This window comes from Lipophrys pholis (genome assembly GCF_963383615.2).
Source record: "Lipophrys pholis genome assembly, chromosome: 7".
NCBI classification, from domain to species: Eukaryota; Metazoa; Chordata; class Actinopteri; order Blenniiformes; family Blenniidae; genus Lipophrys; species Lipophrys pholis.
Window position 1 is genome coordinate 197,604 of NC_137638.1, and position 23,900 is coordinate 221,503.

General features: G+C 54.8%; 1 protein-coding gene across 5 annotated transcripts; it reads right to left on the bottom strand.

Moving 5' to 3' along the window:
* Window positions 1-6: 6 nt before the first annotated feature.
* On the bottom strand, window positions 7-23,900 carry LOC308112023 (2-oxoglutarate dehydrogenase complex component E1). Of its 5 annotated transcripts, none has more exons than XM_080467203.1 (23): window positions 23,784-23,900; window positions 22,676-23,061; window positions 20,618-20,809; window positions 18,298-18,400; window positions 11,316-11,431; window positions 11,080-11,234; window positions 10,761-10,907; window positions 9,808-9,899; window positions 9,526-9,705; window positions 9,019-9,147; window positions 8,724-8,903; window positions 7,548-7,700; window positions 7,373-7,475; window positions 7,154-7,282; window positions 5,585-5,735; window positions 5,037-5,164; window positions 4,769-4,947; window positions 3,705-3,776; window positions 3,246-3,371; window positions 2,203-2,275; window positions 1,218-1,381; window positions 982-1,136; window positions 7-876 (listed from the first exon to the last, which is right to left on the bottom strand). In XM_080467203.1, the coding sequence occupies exons 9-23, from the start codon at window positions 9,673-9,675 to the stop codon at window positions 756-758; spliced, it is 2,013 nt and encodes a 670-aa protein (XP_080323329.1). In that variant the 5' UTR covers window positions 9,676-9,705; window positions 9,808-9,899; window positions 10,761-10,907; window positions 11,080-11,234; window positions 11,316-11,431; window positions 18,298-18,400; window positions 20,618-20,809; window positions 22,676-23,061; window positions 23,784-23,900; the 3' UTR covers window positions 7-755. The 5 variants fall into 5 exon arrangements, with proteins under 5 accessions (XP_080323329.1, XP_080323328.1, XP_080323332.1 ...); XM_080467202.1 differs by having other exon boundaries at window positions 9,526-9,702; window positions 9,806-9,899; window positions 23,784-23,882; XM_080467206.1 differs by lacking the exon at window positions 18,298-18,400 and adding an exon at window positions 19,284-19,377 and having other exon boundaries at window positions 9,526-9,702; window positions 9,806-9,899; window positions 23,784-23,882.

Below are 23,900 nucleotides of genomic sequence, written 5' to 3' on the forward strand. Positions count from 1 at the left end.
CTTGGTGCTGGAGCTCGTTGTTCACTTTTCTTTATTGATGAAGCAGAAACATGAAGAGAACTTCTGTCCTCTTACGAAAATAAATAAATCATTTTCTTTGTCGCCGCTCGCCAACACACCACGAACGTGGCAAACACCACACGCTGCCTCCGCTTTGGCACGGGGGTGAGGGTGGGGGTATCGGGGTGAGGGTGGGGGTGAGGGTGGGGGTATCGGGGTGAGGGCGGGGGTATCGGGGTGAGGGTGGGGGTATCGGGGTGAGGGTGGGGGTGAGGGCGGGGGTATCGGGGTGAGGGCGGGGGTATCGGGGTGAGGGCGGGGGTATCGGGGTGAGGGTGGGGGTATCGGGGTGAGGGTGGGGGTATCGGGGTGAGGGTGGGGGTTAATCCAATGACAGCGGGGTGTTTGCTCTTCATACAGTGACCTCCAACATCAGACTGACACCTCTGTGGGAAGCGTTGCCATGGTGACTAAAATAAAAAGTGACACCCCGTGGGAAGCGTTGCCATGGTAACTAACTGAAAGGCAGAGGAGAGCAAAGAAAGAAGTAGCTCCTCCCATAGCCGTCATGAGGAGCGCTAATGACGCTAAAGAAACTTGAAGAATGAAGGCGGGAGGGACGAGGGTCTGATGAGGAGCAGCTGAGAGTAATAAAGTAGTACGGAGTGTGTGTGTGTGTGTGTGTGTGTGTGTGTGTGTGTGTGTGTGTGTGTGTGTGTGTGTGACAGGGTGACGGTGCGTTCAGGTGCTGCCGGTCACTCCTGGTCTCTGAAGGCCTCCAGGCCGAAGGCCGTGTCCAGGAAGCGCCGCAGCTCCACCAGGTGTGTGTTCTTGTTCCCGGTGGCTGGAGCGGCCGCCGGGCCTCGACCTGCGTACCTGAGGACAGAGTGGGCGGAGTCACAACCTGCCACCTGAGCTGAGGGGGGCGGTGTGTGTGTGTGTGTGTGTGTGTGTGTGTGTGTGTGTGTGTGTGTGTGTTACCAGACAGGCTTGGCTCTCTGGATGGTGGTTCTGATCCGAGGCTTCACGTAGTCGTAGTAACCCTGGTTCTTGTGCTCCTCCTGACACCAGACCAGGTCCGCGTTACAGAACCGCTCCGATTCCGCCTTCACCTGGTCGAATGGGAACGGCGAGAGCTGCAGGAGGAACAGGGACACAGGTGAGTTCTGAGGCCCCGCCCACTGGGTCCCCGAGTCAGAACCAGAGGGGACAGGTACCTGCTCGATGCGGGCGATGGCAACGGTTCCTTCCAGGCCGCGGCTCCGCCTCTCTTTGGTCAGCTCATAGTAAACTTTCCCCGTACAGAAGATCAACCGCTTCACCTCCTCCGGACGCTCGCAGGCTGGACCTCCGTCAGGGATCAGCCTCTGGAAGTGGCTCCCTGGGGGGCATTAGCATTAGCTTCAGGGGTCTACAGTGTTACTGGGCAGCATTAGCATTAGCTTCAGGGGTCTGCCGTGTTACGGGGCAGCATTAGCATTAGCTTCAGGGGTCTGCCGTGTTACTGGGCAGCATTAGCATTAGCTTCACAGGTCTGCAGTGTTACTGGGCAGCATTAGCATTAGCTTCACAGGTCTGCCGTGTTACGGGGCAGCATTAGCATTAGCTTCAGGGGTCTGCCGTGTTACTGGGCAGCATTAGCATTAGCTTCACAGGTCTGCAGTGTTACTGGGCAGCATTAGCATTAGCTTCAGGGGTCTGCCGTGTTACTGGGCAGCATTAGCATTAGCTTCACAGGTCTGCCGTGTTACGGGGCAGCATTAGCATTAGCTTCAGGGGTCTGCCGTGTTACTGGGCAGCATTAGCATTAGCTTCACAGGTCTGCAGTGTTACTGGGCAGCATTAGCATTAGCTTCAGGGGTCTGCCGTGTTACTGGGCAGCATTAGCATTAGCTTCACAGGTCTGCCGTGTTACGGGGCAGCATTAGCATTAGCTTCAGGGGTCTGCCGTGTTACTGGGCAGCATTAGCATTAGCTTCACAGGTCTGCAGTGTTACTGGGCAGCATTAGCATTAGCTTCAGGGGTCTGCCGTGTTACTGGGCAGCATTAGCATTAGCTTCACAGGTCTGCCGTGTTACGGGGCAGCATTAGCATTAGCTTCAGGGGTCTGCCGTGTTACTGGGCAGCATTAGCATTAGCTTCACAGGTCTGCAGTGTTACTGGGCAGCATTAGCATTAGCTTCACAGGTCTGCCGTGTTACCAGGCAGCATCTGGTCGAAGCTCCCCCTCGCCTCCGGGTGGCGCAGCAGAGACTTCGGGGTGAAGACGATGAGCTGGAAAACAAACAGTCTGACATGAGGTACGGTCACTGGAGTCGGGTTCTGTGAGTCCACAGGTCTGTAGTACGAAGCTGATTTCTCTTCTGGATTAACTTCTGGATTAACTCTGGTTGTCTCTTTCTCTCGCTTCAGCAGAAGCTCCTCCTCTCAGTAACAGGAGGGGCGGAGCTTCAAAGAAAGTTTAACCTGAGTCCCAGAGAACAACGAGGACGTCCTCCAGCAGCTTCCAAGTTCTTCTCTGGACGTGTCTCCGTCCTCTCTGTGGTGGACCGTGAGACAGAGTTGGTCCTGGGTGAGCCTTACTGTACAGTAACCTGCTGCTCCGCCCACTCCGCAGAGTACTGCAGTGGAACAGAGTACTGCAGTGGAACAGAGTACTGCGGTGGAACAGAGTACTGCGGTAGAACAGAGTACTGTGGTGGAACAGAGTACTGTGGTGGAACAGAGTACTGCGGTGGAACAGAGTACTGCGGTAGAACAGAGTACTGTGGTGGAACAGAGTACTGTGGTGGAACAGAGTACTGCGGTGGAACAGAGTACTGCAGTGGAACAGAGTACTGCGGTGGAACAGAGTACTGCAGTGGAACAGAGTACTGCGGTAGAACAGAGTACTGTGGTGGAACAGAGTACTGTGGTGGAACAGCGGCTCAAGATATCCTGGTATGTTAATCCAGGTAACAGATATCCTGATATGTTAATCCAGGTAACAGATATCCTGATATGTTAATCCAGGTAACAGATATCCTGATATGTTAATCCAGGTAACAGATATCCTGGTATGTTAATCCAGGTAACAGATATCCTGATATGTTAATCCAGGTAACAGATATCCTGGTATGTTAATCCAGGTAACAGATATCCTGATATGTTAATCCAGGTAACAGATATCCTGATATGTTAATCCAGGTAACAGATATCCTGGTATGTTAATCCAGGTAACAGATATCCTGGGTCCTGGTCTTACCGGCTTCCTGAAGGGCAGCAGGATCTGTCGACGCAGGACGTGGAAATAGTTTCCAGGACAAGAACTGTTGACCACGATCCAGTTACAGTCGTACAGCTGGCGGACCGGGAAGTCCTCCGACAACACCTGTACACACACACACACACACACACACACACACACACACACACACACACACACACACACACACACACACACACACACACACACACACACACACACACACACACACACACACACACACACACACACACACACACACACACACACACACACACACACACACACACACACACACACACACACACACACACACACACACACACACAGAGTCATAAGGCTGGCAGACCAGGAAGTCCTTCAACAGCAAGTGTGTGTGTGTGTGTGTGTGTGTGTGTGTGTGTGTGTGTGTGTGTGTGTGTGTGTGTGTGTGTGTGTGTGTGTGTGTGTGTGTCTCACAGGCATCACATCTGGGTCGTCGTTACACATCTGCAGGAATCTCTCAGGACGAGCTGAAGAATGTTCTGGACCCTGAAAACAAAAACCAGAAACTCGTCATACAACAGGGACCGCAGACCTGCTAGGTGTCCTCACGTTACAGCTAGGTGAGGTGTCCTCACGTTACAGCTAGGTGAGGTGTCCTCAGTGAGCAGCTAGGTGAGGTGTCCTCAGTGAGCAGCTAGGTGAGGTGTCCTCACGTTACAGCTAGGTGAGGTGTCCTCACGTTACAGCTAGGTGAGGTGTCCTCACATTACAGCTAGGTGAGGTGTCCTCAGTGAGCAGCTAGGTGAGGTGTCCTCACGGTGCAGCTAGGTGAGGTGTCCTCACGTTACAGCTAGGTGAGGTGTCCTCAGTGAGCAGCTAGGTGAGGTGTCCTCACGTTACAGCTAGGTGAGGTGTCCTCACGTTACAGCTAGGTGAGGTGTCCTCACGTTACAGCTAGGTGAGGTGTCCTCAGTGAGCAGCTAGGTGAGGTGTCCTCACGGTGCAGCTAGGTGAGGTGTCCTCACGTTACAGCTAGGTGAGGTGTCCTCACGTTACAGCTAGGTGAGGTGTCCTCACGTTACAGCTAGGTGAGGTGTCCTCAGTGAGCAGCTAGGTGAGGTGTCCTCACGGTGCAGCTAGGTGAGGTGTCCTCACGTTACAGCTAGGTGAGGTGTCCTCACGTTACAGCTAGGTGAGGTGTCCTCAGTGAGCAGCTAGGTGAGGTGTCCTCAGTGAGCAGCTAGGTGAGGTGTCCTCACGTTACAGCTAGGTGAGGTGTCCTCAGTGAGCAGCTAGGTGAGGTGTCCTCAGTGAGCAGCTAGGTGAGGTGTCCTCAGTGAGCAGCTAGGTGAGGTGTCCTCACGGTGCAGCTAGGTGAGGTGTCCTCACGTTACAGCTAGGTGAGGTGTCCTCAGTGAGCAGCTAGGTGAGGTGTCCTCACGTTACAGCTAGGTGAGGTGTCCTCAGTGAGCAGCTAGGTGAGGTGTCCTCAGTGAGCAGCTAGGTGAGGTGTCCTCAGTGTGTAGTCGTGTACTCACCATGCCCTCCATGCCGTGCGGCAGCAGCAGCACGATGCCGTTCTGCCTCACCCACTTGGCCTGGCCGGGGCAGATGAACTGGTCGATGATGCACTGGGCCGTGTTGTGAAAGTCTCCAAACTGAGCCTCCCACAAAATCAGGGCGTTGGGGCTGGCCATGGCGAAGCCCAGCTCGAAGCCTGGGACACACCGGGTCAGAACCAGGACACACCGGATCAGAACCAGGACACATCGGGTCAGAACCACACCGGGGCTATGGCGGACTCACCCAGGACGCCGTACTCGGACAGCGAGCTGTTGCAGACGGTGTACGGCGCCTGGTCCGGGGACAGGTGGTTCATTGGGATGCAGATCCTCTTGTCCACATTCTGGTCATGGAGGACGTGATGGCGGTGACTGAGAACAGAACCCAGACCCCGTCAGTCACCTGACCAGAACCCCAGAACAGAACCCACACCAGAACCCGTCAGTCACCTGACCAGAACCCAAGAACAGAACCCACACCAGAACCCGTCAGTCACCTGACCAGAACCCCACACCAGAACCCGTCAGTCACCTGACCAGAACCCAAGAACAGAACCCACACCAGAACCCGTCAGTCACCTGACCAGAACCCAAGAACAGAACCCACACCAGAACCCGTCAGTCACTTGACCAGATCCCCATAACAGAACCCACACCAGAACCCCAGACCCCGTCAGTCACCTGACCAGATCCCCATAACAGAACCCACACCAGAACCCCAGACTTCATCAGTCACCTGAACATCCGGGGTCAGTTACCTGGCGGGGTCAGTTACCTGGCGGGGTCAGTTACCTGAAGGTGCCCCGCTCTACATCCTGTCCTGACAGTCGGACATGGATTCCCTCCTTGAGCAGCGAGCCGAATGCCATGTACTCTGCCAGGGCCCAGTCCACGGTTCGATTCCGGACCATCTCTGCTCGAGCCTTCAGGATGCGGCTCTGACCTGGTGGTGGAGAGAAGGAAGTCAGAGGGTGGAGGTCAGGGGGGTAGGGGAGAGGAGGAGGGTTAGGGAGTGGAGGAGAGGAGGTGGGTGGAGGAGAGGAGGTGGTCAGGGGGTGGAGGAGAGGAGGTGGGTGGAGGAGAGGAGGTGGTCAGGGAGTGGAGGAGAGGAGGAGGTCAGGGAGTGGAGGAGAGGAGGAGGGTTAGGGGGTGGAGGAGAGGAGGAGGTCAGGGGGTGGAGGAGAGGAGGAGGTCAGGGAGTGGAGGAGAGGAGGAGGGTTAGGGGGTGGAGGAGAGGAGGAGGTCAGGGGGTGGAGGAGAGGAGGAGGTCAGGGAGTGGAGGAGAGGAGGAGGTCAGGGAGTGGAGGAGAGGAGGAGGGTTGGGGGGTGGAGGAGAGGAGGAGGTCAGGGAGTGGAGGAGAGGAGGAGGTCAGGGGGTGGAGGAGAGGAGGAGGTCAGGGGGTGGAGGAGAGGAGGAGGTCAGGGGGTGGAGGAGAGGAGGAGGTCAGGGGGTGGAGGAGGGTTAGGGGTGGAGGAGAGGAGGAGGTCAGGGGGTGGAGGAGAGGAGGAGGTCAGGGAGTGGAGGAGAGGAGGAGGTCAGGGGGTGGAGGAGAGGAGGAGGTCAGGGGGTGGAGGAGAGGAGGAGGGTTAGGGGGTGGAGGAGAGGAGGAGGTCAGGGGGTGGAGGAGAGGAGGAGGTCAGGGGGTGGAGGAGAGGAGGAGGGTTAGGGGTGGAGGAGAGGAGGAGGTCAGGGGGTGGAGGAGAGGAGGAGGTCAGGGAGTGGAGGAGAGGAGGAGGTCAGGGGTGGAGGAGAGGAGGAGGTCAGGGGGTGGAGGAGAGGAGGAGGTCAGGGGGTGGAGGAGAGGAGGAGGTCAGGGGGTGGAGGAGAGGAGGAGGTCAGGGAGTGGAGGAGAGGAGGAGGTCAGGGGGTGGAGGAGAGGAGGAGGTCAGGGAGTGGAGGAGAGGAGGAGGTCAGGGGGTGGAGGAGAGGAGGAGGTCAGGGGGTGGAGGAGAGGAGGAGGTCAGGGAGTGGAGGAGAGGAGGAGGTCAGGGGGTGGAGGAGAGGAGGAGGGTCAGGGAGTGGAGGAGAGGAGGAGGTCAGGGGGTGGAGGAGAGGAGGAGGGTTAGGGGGTGGAGGAGAGGAGGAGGTCAGGGGGTGGAGGAGAGGAGGAGGTCAGGGGGTGGAGGAGAGGAGGAGGGTTAGGGGGTGGAGGAGAGGAGGTGGGTTAGGGAGTGGAGGAGAGGAGGTGGGTGGAGGAGAGGAGGTGGTCAGGGGGTGGAGGAGAGGAGGAGGTCAGGGAGTGGAGGAGAGGAGGTGGGTTAGGGAGTGGAGGAGAGGAGGTGGGTGGAGGAGAGGAGGTGGTCAGGGGGTGGAGGAGAGGAGGAGGTCAGGGGGTGGAGGTCCGGGGGTGGGGCTCTCACCTCCGTGGATGGTGAAGTCCTCCACAGGAACAGACGAAGCCACCTGACCGATGTGGTTGAGGTTTTCTTCAGTCAGTCCGGTTGAACTGCAGCTCATGGATTTCGGCTGTCCATCCAGAGTGAAGAAACCTGAGGAGGAGGAGGAGGAGGAGTCAGCAGGAGGAGGAGGAGTCAGCAGGAGGAGGAGGAGTCAGGAGGAGTAGCTCCGCCTCCACTCACCGGGCCATGGGGAGTCCAGCCAGTGCTTGATGTGGAGGATCTTCTCGTCTTTGGAGCGAGCGTACGCCTCCTCACAGATCTTGTCGTACTTGGCTATCTCCTCCTGCGGACAGACGCAGTGTGCTGATTGGCTGCTGGCCGGTCAGGTGGAGGGCAGGAACAGGAAGTGCGTTACCTCGTACTCCTGGCGGCTCACGGCTCCTTCGGCGATCAGCTTCTCAGCGTATTTCTGCAGGACGGGTTTCTGCTTCTTGATCTGTTTGTACATCAGCGGCTGGGTGAACATGGGCTCGTCCATCTCGTTATGACCCATCCTCCGGTACCCCACCTGCAGACACCAACCCGGCCACAACCTCAGAACTGTCCAGAACCTCAGAACTGTCCAGAACCTAAACCCGGAGCTCTTGTTGAGCGGTGGAGTCGGTGCTGAGCTACGTCGTCTGGCTGTGGTTCTCCAGCTGCTCCACAGCAGACAGGAAGAGGCTCCAGAGGGTCGTCACCACCACCCAGAGCTCATTGGCTGTCCTCCCCCATCCCAACCCCCGCTGCCTCAGCAGTCCACACTGTCCTCAGCAGTCCACACTGTCCTCAGCAGTCCACACTGTCCTCAGCAGAGTCCACACTGTCCACTGTCCTCAGCAGAGCCCACACTGTCCACTGTCCTCAGCAGAACCCACTGTCCTCAGAGTCCACACTGTCCACTGTCCTCAGCAGAGCCCACACTGTCCTCAGCAGAGTCCACACTGTCCACTGTCCTCAGCAGAGCCCACACTGTCCTCAGCAGAGTCCACACTGTCCACTGTCCTCAGCAGAACCCACACTGTCCTCAGAGTCCACACTGTCCACTGTCCTCAGCAGAGCCCACACTGTCCTCAGCAGAGTCCACACTGTCCACTGTCCTCAGCAGAGCCCACACTGTCCTCAGCAGAGTCCACACTGTCCTCAGCAGAGTCCACACTGTCCACTGTCCTCAGCAGAGTCCACACTGTCCTCAGGGACTCCCCACACCCCGGTCATCACCTCTTTGAACTTCTGCCTCCAGGGAGGTGTTTCAGGGCAATAAAGACAAAAACAAGCAGACTAAAAAACTGTTTCTACCCCAGAGCCGTTGCTGCCCTGAACGCCTCAAACACCATCAAAGCCTGAAGGGCTGCTTTACCCCCCCTGTCCTGTAAATACCCCCTGGGGACCGTGCAGTTGTTATGTCTGCACTATTCTATTTATTCTTGTAGTTTTTATTTATCCTTGCACCTTCTGCTGTTTGTTTTGTTACGGTGGCCCAGAAGGGCCGACAACACAACCAAAGCCCCGTGTGCAGTCGTACAGGTACAGGCCCCGCCCCCTCACTGACCAGGTCCACCACCACGTCCTTGTGGAAGGTGGCTCTCCACTCCGCCGCCACCTTGCAGACGTAGATGACGGCCTCGGGGTCGTCGGCGTTGACGTGGAAGATGGGGGCGTTGACGACCCGGGCCACGTCGGTCGGGTACGGAGACGAGCGCGCCATGCGGGGGTCAGTGGTGAATCCGATCTGTGGACAACGAGTGCAGGGTGACTGCCAGCTCAGGTGGCGCGCGCCAGCGGCAGCGCCAGCGGCAGCGCCAGCGGCAGCGCCAGCGGCAGCGCCAGCGGCTTGTCCTAGTTACCTGGTTGTTGACCACCACGTGCACGGTGCCGTGCGTGGTGTAGGATGGCAGGTCGGACAGGTGGAAGGTTTCGTACACGATGCCCTGACCGGCGAACGCTGCGTCTCCGTGCAGCAGGATGGACATCACCTGAACACACACACTGAGTCACACCTGAACACACACTGAGTCACACACACACTGAGTCACACCTGAACACACACTGAGTCACACACACACACACACACACTGAGTCACACACACACTGAGTCACACACACACACACACACACACACACACACACACACACACACACACACACACACACACACACACACACACACACACACACACACACACACACACACACACACACACACACACACACACACACACACACACACACACACACACACACACACACACACACACACACACACACACACGACCATTTGACAAGATTAAGAAGTGCCGGTTGGAGCCGGCTGTGGACGGCCTGTTGCCATGGTAACAGGTTGAGAGACTGACCCGGTTGCCGTCGTTGTCTCCGCAGTAGAACTGCTCGGCCTTGGTCTTGCCCTGGACCACGGGGTCCACGGCCTCCAGGTGGGACGGGTTGGCCACCAGAGACAGGGTGATGTTCCGGTCCGTCACCCGGTTGATCCTCCGGTGGTACATCCCCAGGTGGTACTTCACATCTCCAGAACCCTGAGGACACACAGCGGCTTGAGGGACAGGAGGTGACACAGAGTGTACACGGTGTGGGCAGGAAGTGACACGGTGTGGACAGGAAGCAGGCTGTGCAGGTACCCTCGTCAGCAGCTTCCAGTTTGGAGTCGAACTGGCAGAAGATCTGTTCCAACTCTTTACGGATCACGTTAGCTAGAACGTTCAGACGCCCTCTGAAACACAGAGAGAGTGAGTGAGTGGGTGGGTGAGTGAGTGAGTGAGTGAGTGAGTGAGTGAGTGAGTGAGTGAGTGAGTGAGTGAGTGAGTGAGTGAGTGAGTGAGTGAGTGAGTGAGTGAGTGGGTGGGTGGGTGGGTGGGTGGGTGGGTGGGTGGGTGGGTGGGTGGGTGGGTGGGTGGGTGGGTGGGTGGGTGGGTGGGTGGGTGGGTGGGTGGGTGGGTGGGTGGGTGGGTGGGTGAGTGAGTGAGTGAGTGAGTGAGTGAGTGAGTGAGTGAGTGAGTGAGTGAGTGAGTGAGTGAGTGAGTGAGTGAGTGAGTGAGTGAGTGAGTGAGTGAGTGAGTGAGTGAGTGAGTGAGGAGTGAGGTGAGGTGAGGTGAGGTGAGGTGAGGTGAGGTGAGGTGAGGTGAGGTGAGGTGAGGTGAGGTGAGGTGAGGTGGGGTGAGTGAGTGAGTGAGTGAGTGAGTGAGTGAGTGAGTGAGTGAGTGAGTGAGTGAGTGTGTGTGTGTGTGTGTGTGTGTGTGTGTGTGTGTGTGTGTGTGTGTGTGTGTGTGTGTGTGTGTGTGTGAGTGAGTGAGTGTGTGTGAGGTGAGTGTGAGTGTGAGTGTGAGTGTGAGTGTGAGAGTGTGAGAGTGAGTGAGTGAGTGAGTGAGTGAGTGAGTGAGTGAGTGAGTGTGAGGTGAGTGTGTGTGTGTGTGTGTGTGTGTGTGTGTGTGTGTGTGTGTGTGTGTGTGTGTGTGTGTGTGAGAGTGAGTGAGTGAGTGAGTGAGTGAGTGAGTGAGTGAGTGAGTGAGTGATGTGAGTGAGTGAGTGAGTGAGTGAGAGAGTGAGTGAGTGAGTGAGTGAGAGAGTGAGCTACCTGTGGGGCATGCCCATGATGACGTTCTCCACTCCGTTGTCTGAGGAATAATCGATGATGGTTTTCAGGGCAGGAATCAGAGACTCACAACCTTCAAGACCAAAACGCTTCTCAGCTGACCATTTCTTCTGGAGGAACTCCTCAAACCTACACACACACACACACACACACACACACACACACACACACACACACACACACACACACACACACACACACACACACACACAGTAACATTGGACACTCTACAGGAGTCAATCACCCCCCCCCCCCCCCCCCCCCCCCCCCCCCGCCCCGCCCCCGCCCCCGCCCCACCTACCTGGTGGACCGGATCATGCGGGCCAGCAGAGTCCTCTTGTCCTCCAGAGTGAACTTCATGACTTCGGGAGTCTCAAATTTCTGCCGGATCCACTGACACTGCTCCAGGTCGTTGATGAACATGAACTCCACGCCGATGTGCTGACAGTACGCCATCTGGAGACACAGAGCAGCATCAGCTCACGTCTCCTTGGCAACATCGTTGTGGCGACGGCTCACACGGCCGGGTGTCTGTACCTCCAGGCGGCGGATGATCTCCTTCAGCGGCAGAGCGCTCTCCGAGCCTCCGATGAAGGTCGTGGTCGGGAGGCGGAAGACCTTCTCCAGGTCCGACTCCTCCAGTCCGTAAAACCCTGAAGTCCCAAGATGCACCGCCGGACGAGAAGGAGACCAACACCGTGACAACCGCCGGACCCAACGGTGCAGAGGGACGACAACACAGAAGTCAGGAACAGTCTGTCACATACAGTCAGACGGTGGGTCAGTGGGTCAGTGGGACGGTGGGTCAGTGGGACGGTGGGTCAGTGGGACGGTGGGTCAGACGGTGGGTCAGTAGGACAGTGGGTCAGTGGGACGGTGGGTCAGACGGTGGGTCAGTGGGTCAGTGGGACGGTGGGTCAGTGGGACGGTGGGTCAGTAGGACGGTGGGTCAGACGGTGGGTCAGTGGGTCAGTGGGACGGTGGGTCAGTAGGACGGTGGGTCAGACGGTGGGTCAGTGGGACGGTGGGTCAGTGGGTGAGACAGTGGCTCAGTGGGACAGTGGGTGAGACGGTGAGTCAGTCTGTGAGATCGTGGGTCAGCGGGACGGTGGATAGGTCAATGGGTGGGACAGTGGATAGGTTAGAGGGTGGGACGGTGGATTAGTGGGCGAGACGGTGGGTGAGACGGCGGGTGGACAGTGGGTCAGTGGATGAGACCCACCGTCTCATGGGACAGTGGGAGAGACGGTGGCTCAGTGGTTGAGACAGCGGGTCAGTGGGTGGGACAGTGGGTGGGACGGTGGGTGAGACGGTGGGACGGTGGGTCAGTGGGTGAGACGGTGGATCAGTGAGACAGTGGGTGAGACGGTGGATCAGTGGGACGGTGGGTCAGTGGGTGAGACGGTGGATCAGTGGGACGGTGGGTCAGTGGGTAAGACGGTGGATCAGTGGGACGGTGCGTCAGACGGTGGGTCAGTGGGACGGTGGGTCAGTAGGACGGTGGGTCAGTGGGTCAGTGGGACGGTGGGTCAGTGGGACGGTGGGTCAGTGGGACGGTGGGTCAGTGGGTCAGTGGGACAGTGGGACGGTGGGTCGGTGGGTCAGTGGGACAGTGGGTGAGACGGTGGATCAGTGGAACGGTGGATCAGTGGGACGGTGGGTCAGTGGGTCAGTGGGACGGTGGGTCAGTGGGACGGTGGGTCAGTGGGTCGGTGGGACGGTGGGTCAGTGGGACAGTGGGTGAGACGGTGGATCAGTGGAACGGTGGATCAGTGGGACAGTGGGTGAGACGGTGGATCAGTGGGACAGTGGGTGAGACGGTGGATCAGTGGGACAGTGGGTGAGACGGTGGATCAGTGGGACAGTGGGTGAGACGGTGGATCAGTGGGACGGTGGGTGAGACGGTGAGTCAGTCTGTGAGATCGTGGGTCAGCGGGACGGTGGATAGGTTAGAGGGTGGGACGGTGGATTAGTGGGACGGTGGATCAATGGGCGAGACGGTGGATGAGTGGGTGTGACGGTGGGTGGACAGTGGGTCAGTGGATGAGACCCACCGTCTCATGGGACAGTGGGTGAGACGGTGGCTCAGTGGTTGAGACAGCGGGTCAGTGGGTGGGACGGTGGCTCAGTGGTTGAGACGGCGGGTCAGTGGGACGGTGGGTGGGACGGTGGGTCAGTGGGACGGTGAGTCAATGGAATGGTGGGTGGACAGTGGGTCAGTGGGACGGTGGATAGGTCAGTGGGTGGGACAGTGGATAGGTTAGTGGGTGGGACAGTGGATAGGTCAGTGGGTGGGACAGTGGATAGGTCAGTGGGTGGGACGGTGGATAGGTCAGTGGGTGGGACGGTGGATAGGTCAGTGGGTGGGACAGTGGATAGGTTAGTGGGTGGGACAGTGGATAGGTTAGTGGGTGGGATGGTGGATAGGTCAGTGGGTGGGACAGTGGATAGGTCAGTGGGTGGGACAGTGGATAGGTTAGTGGGTGGGACAGTGGATAGGTTAGTGGGGGGACAGTGGATAGGTTAGTGGGTGGGACAGTGGATAGGTTAGTGGGTGGGACAGTGGATAGGTTAGTGGGGGGGACAGTGGATAGGTTAGTGAGTGGGACAGTGGATAGGTTAGTGGGTGGGACGGTGGATAGGTCAGTGGGTGGGACAGTGGATAGGTTAGTGGGTGGGACAGTGGATAGGTTAGTGGGTGGGACGGTGGATAGGTCAGTGGGTGGGACAGTGGATAGGTTAGTGGGTGGGACAGTGGATAGGTTAGTGGGTGGGACAGTGGATAGGTTAGTGGGTGGGACAGTGGATAGGTTAGTGGGTGGGACAGTGGATAGGTTAGTGGGTGGGACAGTGGATAGGTTAGTGGGTGGGACAGTCTATGCAAATGAGTAATGAATGTGTTATTCCACATAACCATGGACACATGGACACATGGACACATGGACACATGCAGCAGGAAGGGTGGGACCATGATGAGTGGTCAAAGTGCCGTACTGTTAGCGCAGTTAGTGCTATTAGCACGACTGATACCGCTAACACAGTTAGCAATTAGTGCTAATAGTACGATTGATGCCGTTAGCACCATTCCGTTAGCAGCGTTTTCAACTGCGTGAGTCGCCACAAAGCACTTTACAGCGTTTGCACCATTAGCAAAGTTAGCAGTTAGTGCTGTTAGCACAGATAGCGCTCGCCATGCTGCTTCGGATGAAGGTTTATGTTTTGGGTTTTTTTAAAATATGAGTCGAGTCCAGATCGTCCAATCAGCACGGCCCTGCAGGCTGGCGACTGACTCAAGGAGCCGACAGGAAGCGGGTGAGCGAGCCGACATCCCGCCTGTTTCACCATTCAGACACCAGGAGGCAGCGATGAGGCTGGACGGGGAAATAAACTCCTGCCTGCCAACACAACCTGCCAACAGATTACCAGCTGCCTCAGCCAATCACAACACAAGAAACAGCCCAGCAGGCCAATCAGAAAGCAGAGCTCCTCCTTCCTTTCCTCAGACGTGATGGTAAAAGAAGAGGACACACACACACACACACACACACACACACACACACACACACACACACACACACACACACACACACACACACACACACACACACACACACACACACACACACACACACACACACACACACACACACACACACACACACACACACACACACACACACACACACACACACACACACACACACACACACACACCGTCTGTAGCTAATCTCTGAGAGGCAGTCTGACTGAAACACAGCGTCACAAGAAGCTGAGAAACTTTACACACGGTGTGTGTGTGAGTGTGTGTGTGTGTGTGTGTGTGTGTGTGTGTGTGTGTGTGTGTGTGTGTGTGTGTGTGTGTGTGTGTGTGTGTGTGTGTGTAGGTTTCCTCTGCAGCAGCAGTGACCCTCTCTGGTCCTTCAGCGGTCCTGCAGGACGGTGTCCCCTGCTCACTGGTCTAAGTCATGACCAGAGGAACTCGTGCTGTAATCTGATTACAATAGTACTGAGGACAATAATTTAAGCACAGTAATCTGACTATAATCCTGTGGTTACAATTAAGTGGTAACTTCTCTGAACGTACATGGAAACATTCGCTGTCAGAACATCAAATCAGTAATCTGACCCCGGTAATCTGACCCCGGTAGTCTGACCCCGGTAGTCTAATGATGATCCAAATGGGATTATTAAAATATGTCCTGTCGTCTTCACTGATTGAGCAGCGATGACTTTCTGTGGAAGCAAGACGAAATACTATGACAAGTGCTCTGAGTGCAGTAGTTGCTCCATATTGCTTCAGCTGGATGAGTGGGCGGGGCTTCATCTTTGTAAGGTCCAGGACCAGACCTGGGCCTGGACCTGGACCGGGTCCTGGACCTGCATGCTGCAGAGGAAAGTGTTGCGAACTAACTAGGAATTCGTACCTCCCACCGTGAGGACTCTCAGCCTGTCCTTAAACACGGTCAGGTCTGGTCACCAGCAGAGGGCAGCACAGGGAGAAACACCCAGAAACACCGTTAGTCACCTGCAGCCGTCTCACCCACAACAAGCGGTACAGGTACAGCTGCAGCTACAGGTACAGGTACAACCAACTACAATGTCACAGCAATTACAGGTGTTGCTACAGGCACAACCAACTACAATGCCACAGCAGCTACAGGTACAGGTACAGCTGCAGCTACAGGTACAGGTACAACCAACTACAATGCCACAGCAGCTACAGGTACAGCTGCAGCTACAGCTACTGGTACAACCAACTACAATGTCACAGCAGCTACAGGTACAGGTACAGCTGCAGCTGCAGCTACAGGTACAACCAACTACAATGCCACAGCAGCTACAGGTACAGGTACAGCTGCAGCTACAGGTACAGGCACAACCAACTACAATGCCACAGCAGCTACAGGTACAGCTGCAGCTACAGGTACAGGCACAACCAACTACAATGCCACAGCAGCTACAGGTACAGGTACAGCTGCAGCTACAGGTACAGGCACAACCAACTACAATGCCACAGCAGCTACAGGTACAGGTACAACCAACTACAATGCCACAGCAGCTACAGGTACAGGTACAGCTGCAGCTACAGGTACAGCTGCAGCTACAGGTACAGCTGCAGCTACAGGTACAGCTGCAGCTACAGGTTCAGGCACAACCAACTACAATGCCACAGCAGCTACAGGTACAGGTACAGGTACAACCAACTACAATGCCACAGCAGCTACAGGTACAGCTGCAGCTACAGGTACAGGTACAACCAACTACAATGCCACAGCAGCTACAGGTACAGGTACAGCTGCAGCTACAGCTACAGGTACAACCAACTACAATGCCACAGCAGCTACAGGTACAGGTACAGGTACAGGCACAACCAACTACAATGCCACAGCAGCTACAGGTACAGGCACAACCAACTACAATGCCACAGCAGCTACAGGTACAGGTACAACCAACTACAATGCCACAGCAGCTACAGGTACAGCTGCAGCTACAGGTACAGCTGCAGCTGCAGCTACAGGTACAGCTGCAGCTACAGGTACAGGTACAACCAACTACAATGCCACAGCAGCTACAGGTACAGGTACAGCTGCAGCTACAGGTACAGGCACAACCAACTACAATGCCACAGCAGCTACAGGTACAGGTACAGCTACAGGTACAGGTACAGCTGCAACCAACTACAATGCCACAGCAGTTACAGGCACAGCTGCAGCTACAGGTACAGGTACAGGCACAACCAACTACAATGCCACAGCAGCTACAGGTACAGGCACAACCAACTACAATGCCACAGCAGCTACAGGTACAGGTACAACCAACTACAATGCCACAGCAGCTACAGGTACAGCTGCAGCTACAGGTACAGCTGCAGCTGCAGCTACAGGTACAGCTGCAGCTACAGGTACAGGTACAACCAACTACAATGCCACAGCAGCTACAGGTACAGGTACAGCTGCAGCTACAGGTACAGGCACAACCAACTACAATGCCACAGCAGCTACAGGTACAGCTGCAGCTACAGGTACAGGTACAACCAACTACAATGCCACAGCAGTTACAGGCACAGCTACAGGTACAAGCAGCTACAATTAGGGAAGCGCCGATCCCACGGTTTTTCACTTCTGATCCGATCCCGATTCCTGGATTTGGATATCTGCTGATACCGATACTACTCTGATAGAGTTCTGTTTGCTTTATTATCATTATTGTTGATTCTATATGAGGCTGTAATCAACTCCTCTCTACAGTAAAGTATGAAATGTACTAATGTATACATGTATTCTCTCTAAAGACAACTTGAGCTTAGTATCAGGACAGTAAAGGAAGCAGTACAAAGTATCTTTGTTCCATGTGGACAATGTGGGGGTCTGCGTGACGTCATCATCTCATAATAAACTAGTTCTATCACTTTATTAATCCCTGGGGAAACCCTTGAGCAAGGCAGCAGCAACACAATGTTTCCAGCTCTAACGCAGCTCCAACCATCGGGACTATTTCCAGGGAGTTAGTGTGGAGTAGGACGCAGCTTCACGGAGGTGTGAATCGCCTGCTGACAGCCTGGAGGAGCTGCTGCTCATTGTTCTGATGTCAGAGCTGTTCTCCTCCCAGAGCTGGAGGCTGAAAACACTGAGGTCTGGCTGCAGAGCGCCGCCCTGCTGGACTACGGCTCTGCTAACATCCACGTTGCTGCGTTGCTTTGCTAACATCCACGTTGCTGCGTTGCTTTGCTAACATCCACGTTGCTGCGTTGCTTTGCTAACATCCACGTTGCTGCGTTGCTTTGTGGTGTTGTGAGACTAAAATCCGTCCAATCAGCAACATGTTGCCATGAAAAGTTGGATAGCACAGTGCTACTTCCCTAGCCTGCTCGCTGGCTGCAAACTGTGGACTGGATTTCCTGCCTCATTCCTCCTGGTCTCATTGAGACCCGCCTCCCTTCAGGAAATCCAGTCCACAGTTTGCAGCCAGCGAGCAGAGCAGCAGCAGGGAAACACTGGGGATCATTTCAGCACCATGAAGCAGACCAGGATCATGGATCAGACCAGAATCATGGATCAGACCAGGATCATGGATCAGACCAGGATCATGGATCAGACCAGGATCATGGATCAGACCAGGATCATGGATCAGACCAGGATCATGAAGCAGACCAGGATCATGGATCAGACCAGGATCATGGATCAGACCAGGATCATGAAGCAGACCAGGCCGATCCAGTATCGGGTTCTAATATCAACGGAAATTCCTGGATCAGGAACCTCCGCAGGCTGGATCGGAAATACTTTCATTGAAGACAAACTACTGTAAGACAACATAGTACTCTGATTACTCTTGTACTGGAATACAACCCACCATCAGCTGACCTGAAGAAGTCTGAGTGACACAGAATGGAAACATGGAGACACCCTGAGGGGACAGACGTAATTCTGTCTCTATCCTCCCTCCCTCCCTCCACCCCTCCCTCCACCCCTCCCTCCAGTGTGCAGCAGCAGTGGGCAGAGGGGAGTCGGCTCCTCACCCAGCTTGTCGGAGGAGGTGATAATGTCAGTGGGGACACACGAGTCCAGATCAGCGTCCATGATGCCGAGAGGGTCCAACTGGGCCACATGGTGCCCCCGGATCTATTTGGGGGGGGGAGGGGGGGTGGAGCAGCAGGATGAGGTGGTGGAGGAGGAGGAGGTGGAGGAGGAAGTAAAGCAGGTGGAGGTGAAGAGGAAGAGACAACCAAACAAGCAGCAGAAGGAGGAGGTGGAGGCAAATAGGTGAGGAGCAGAGAGGAGGAAGAGGAGAGGAAGGAGGAAAGAATAGAAAGGAGAGAGGAGAGGAGAGAGGAGAGAGGAGAGAGGAGAGGAGAGGAGAGGAGAGGAGAGGAGAGGAGAGAAGAGAAGAGAAGAGAAGAGAAGAGAAGAGAAGAGAAGAGAAGAGAGGAGAGGAGAGAGGAGAGGAGAGAGGAGAAGAGAGGGGAGGAGAGAGGAGAAGAGAAGAGAGGAGAGAGGAGAGGAGGAGAGAGGAGAGGAGAGAGGAGAGGAGAGAGGAGAGAGGAGAGGAGGAGAGAGGAGAGGAGAGGAGAGAGGAGAGAGGGGAGGAGAGAGGAGAGGAGAGGAGAGAGGAGAGAGGAGAGGAGGAGAGAGGAGAGAGGAGAGAGGAGAGGAGGAGAGAGGAGAGGAGAGAGGAGAGAGGGGAGAAGAGGAGAGAGAAGAGGAGAGAGGAGAGGAGAGAGGAGAGGAGAGAGGAGAGAGGAGAGGAGAGAGGAGAGGAGAGAGGAGAAGAGAGGGGAGGAGAGAAGAGAGGAGAGAGGAGACGAGAGGGGAGGAGAGAGGAGAGAGGAGAAGAGAGAGGAGAGGAGAGAGGAGAGAGGAGAAGAGAGGGGAGGAGAGAAGAGAGGAGAGAGGAGACGAGAGGGGAGGAGAGAGGAGAGAGGAGAAGAGAGGGGAGGAGAGAGGAGAAGAGAGGGGAGAGGAGAGGAGTAGCAGTTAGTCCAGTGGATGCTCAGCAGCGTCTCACCAACGTTCTGGAATCCTGAACTGAGAGGAGCATCGTCAAAGTTCACACAGTTGATTCCTAGAGGGTCCAGACCTGCACTGTGGTGACCCATCACCTGGTGTAACACAACACAACACTGTAACACAACACTGTAACACAACACTGTAACACAACATCACCTGGTGTAACACAACACAACACTGTAACACAACACAACACTGTAACACAACACTGTAACACAACATCACCTGGTGTAACACAACACTGTAACACAACACTGTAACACAACACTGTAACACAACATCACCTGGTGTAACACAACACAACACTGTAACACAACACTGTAACACAACATCACCTGGTGTAACACAACACAACACTGTAACACAACACTGTAACACAACATCACCTGGTGTAACACAACACAACACTGTAACACAACACTGTAACACAACACTGTAACACAACATCACCTGGTGTAACACAACACAACACTGTAACACAACACTGTAACACAACACTGTAACACAACATCACCTGGTGTAACACAACACAACACTGTAACACAACACTGTAACACAACACTGTAACACAACACAACACTGTAACACAACACAACACTGTAACACAACACTGTAACACAACACAACACTGTAACACAACATCACCTGGTGTAACACAACACTGTAACACAACATCACCTGGTGTAACACAACACAACACTGTAACACAACACTGTAACACAACACTGTAACACAACACAACACTGTAACACAACACAACACTGTAACACAACATCACCTGGTGTAACACAACACAACACAACACTGTAACACAACATCACCTGGTGTAACACAACACAACACTGTAACACAACACTGTAACACAACACTGTAACACAACACAACACTGTAACACAACACTGTAACACAACATCACTTGGTGTAACACAACACAACACTGTAACACAACACTGTAACACAACACTGTAACACAACACAACACTCTAACACAACACTCTAACACAACATCACCTGGTGTAACACAACACTGTAACACAACACTGTAACACAACATCACCTGGTGTAACACAACACAACACTGTAACACAACACTGTAACACAACACAACACTCTAACACAACACCACCTGGTGTAACACAACACTAACACAGTCACCTGGTGTAACACAACACCACCTGGTGTAACACAACACTAACACAGTCACCTGGTGTAACACGACACTGTAACACAACCACCTGGTGTTTTTTTGTTACCTTACACACTGATGAGGACTGTCGTCAAGGACACCGGGAACTGTTTGTTACCTGCAGTGTGTGTGTGTGTGTGTGTTACCTGGTAGGCTCTGATCAGAGACTGCACTGCCAGATGATCTTCCACCAGCTTCTCCACGTTGGGCTGAGCTCCGACCAGCGAGCTGAGCTGAGGAGACGCCAGGGTGGACGCCGCCGCCAGGCCCAGAGGAGACTGGTAGGCGCTGCCCGGGGGGGCACCGGCGTTGGCGTTTCGAAAAAACACGTCCCAAGACTAGGAAAAAGGGAGGCGTTTACTGACCAGATTGCCAACATGGTTCCACGAGTCACACCTGAAGAGCTCTACTGCGGTTCTCCAACACGTGCTGAGTCACTTTTAACGCAGGTCAGAATCCTGCTGAGTCACCATTAGAACCAACGATTTTGGAAAATAATCAAGTTGCTATTTTTTTCCTCAATATTGCGATTTAATATGGGATTATTTTTTCAAGGTTCTCTTCTCATGTATTTTTCAACAAACACAATAAATCAATGTGTATTATAATAAACTATCAGATTTATTCTACATAAATTGTTCTTTCTTATAAGCTCGGCTCATGTTAAGATAAAGTCACATGAAGCATGTATTCATATGAAAGACAGTAAGTTTACTACTGTAATTGAAGTAGAAGATAAACTTACTAAGTACTGTGCCTTGCAGTCTAGTAAGGTTCATCACAACAAGCTGGTCCATTGTGCTGATCAAAGCCCTAAACCAGGCTGGGTCACTATACTAATGCTGCCCTGGACATTAAAGATCAAAGCCATAAACCAGGCTGGGTCACTATACTAATGCTGCGCTGGACATTAAAGATCAAAGCCCTAAACCAGGCTGGGTCACTATACTAATGCTGCGCTGGACATTAAAGATCAAAGCCCTAAACCAGGCTGGGTCACTATACTAATGCTGCCCTGGACATTAAAGATCAAAGCCCTAAACCAGGCTGGGTCACTATACTAATGCTGCGCTGGACATTAAAGATCAAAGCCCTAAACCAGGCTGGGTCACTATACTAATGCTGCCCTGGACATTAAAGATCAAAGCCCTAAACCAGGCTGGGTCACTATACTAATGCTGCTGCTCATTGTTCTGATGTCAGAGCTGTTCTCCTCCCAGAGCTGGAGTTTGAAAACGCTGAGGTCTGGCTGCAGAGCGCCGCCCTGCTGGACTACGGCTTTGCTAACATCCACGTTGCTGCGTTGCTTTGCTAACGTCCACGTTGCTGCGTTGCTTTGCTAACATCCACGTTGCTTTGCTAACGTCCAGGTTGCTGTGTTGCTTTGCGGTGGTCTGAGTGTAAAATCCGTCCAATCAGCAACATGTTGCCATGAAAAGTTGGATAGCACCGTGCTACTTCCCTAGCCTGCTCGCTGGCTGCAAACTGTGGAATGGATTTCCTGCCTCATTCCTCCTGGTCTCATTGAGACCCGCCTCCCTTCAGGAAATCCAGTCCACAGTTTGCAGCCAGCGAGCAGAGCAGCAGCAGGGAAACACTGGGGATCATTTCAGCACCATGAAGCAGACCAGGATCATGGATCAGACCAGGATCATGAAGCAGACCAGGATCATGAAGCAGACCAGGATCATGAAGCAGACCAGGCCGATCCAGTATCGGGTTCTAATATCAACGGAATTCATGGATCAGGAACCTCCGCAGGCTGGATCGGAAATATCTGATCTGTGAATTACGTTGATAATAGAACCCGATCCCGGATCGGATCCGTCCCTAAAAACCATGAGCCTGCCCTGCAGGTGAGCAGATCACGTGATCAGTCAAATCGCAGTCCTTGCGATTAGAAAATCTCTTTTCATCATATCGCGATATTATCACAAATGCAGTTAATCGTTCAGCCCTAATTAGAACAGGTCTGAGTCCTGCTGAGTCACCATTAGAGCAGGTCTGAGTCCTGCTGAGTCACCATTAGAGCAGGTCTGAGTCCTGCTGAGTCACCATTAGAGCAGGACTGGAGGTTAAGACTGATGGAGGCTTACTGATGGTTTAGACTGATGGCGGTTCGGGACCTGTCGGACCCCTCTGCCTGGGACCCTTCAGGACCATGAAGGACCGCCACACCAGCAGGGGGCTCCACAGCTGCTTACCTTGTGAACACTCTTGGGGTTCTCCAACCAGGCGAAGTACATCTCCTCCACGTAGTTGGAGCTGGTTCCATTCAGGAACGGCTCCGAGGCCACCGGTGCCGTGTAGCACCTGATTGGCTGAAACGTCCTGCCGCCTCCCGAGGAGGCGGCTGTAATTGGCCGCTGCTGACTGACAGTCTGCGCCGCCTGCGAGGCGGTGAGCGGGCGCAACCGCGCCGCACAAGTCCTGAACCGATGCATGAGCAGTCCTCCAATGGCCGCTCGCTGGCGGGACGTCCTCAGTGTCCTAACAGTGTCCTCAGAGTCGTTACAGCGTCCTCAGCACTTCCTCCGCAGGGAGAATTAGTCCCACACCGTTGTGCCAAGTCCGTCTGTCCACCGAGACTCTGAGAGAAACAAGAGAGTGAGGAAACCAATCAAGAGGGACAGACAGCAGACTGGAGGACGCCCCGCAGTATCTGTCCTGCAGGAGGAGGACACCCCGCTGTGTCTCCGGTGTCCTCCCGTCCTGCAGCTGGACTCTGTTTTGACCTTGTCCGGCCTCCACGCCCAGCCCCCCGCCCTTGCCCCTCCCTCACACAGGCCCCGCCTTTCGAGCCCTCGCATTGGATGACACATCAGTTCCTGCTCACTCATTGGTCAATTCTTCTGTTACTCACCGTGTCCTTTCACGAGTCCTGGTTCCCTAAAATAACTCCGGTTAGCGGAAACATCTGTGAAGGTTTCCCCGACTAACACCACCGACCGCCGGTCAAAGTCACCGACACGCCCCCGTTAGCCTCCGGGCTAACCACACGTTATGTAATGAGGCGGGTTAGCAGCCGTTAGCATGAGGCGCTAACGGCTGCTAACCCGGAGACGTTAAAAGACGTCCTATAGAGGCCTGACGTTCACTGAACGTTCATCCGGACACAGGCCACCGGGGAGCGGGGACTTCTGCTCAGGTCTGACGGGCTACCGACGCTCGTTCCCGGATGACCTCCTCGAGCCCGCGGTGTGCTAACAAGGCGAGCAGCGTGCTAACACCGGGCTCCGGGCCACCGTGCGGCTTCAGCGGTTCCTCACACGGCTCCAGTCCGATCCGCGGCCCCGCAATCCCGGTACTGACCTGAGAAAGGTGCGGCTCCGTTCTGGGTCCGGGTTCGGCTCCGCTCCCGGTTCAATGACGACAGCCCGCACGCAGCGTGCAGGCCCGCGGGTGACGTACTGACGCAGCGATGACGTC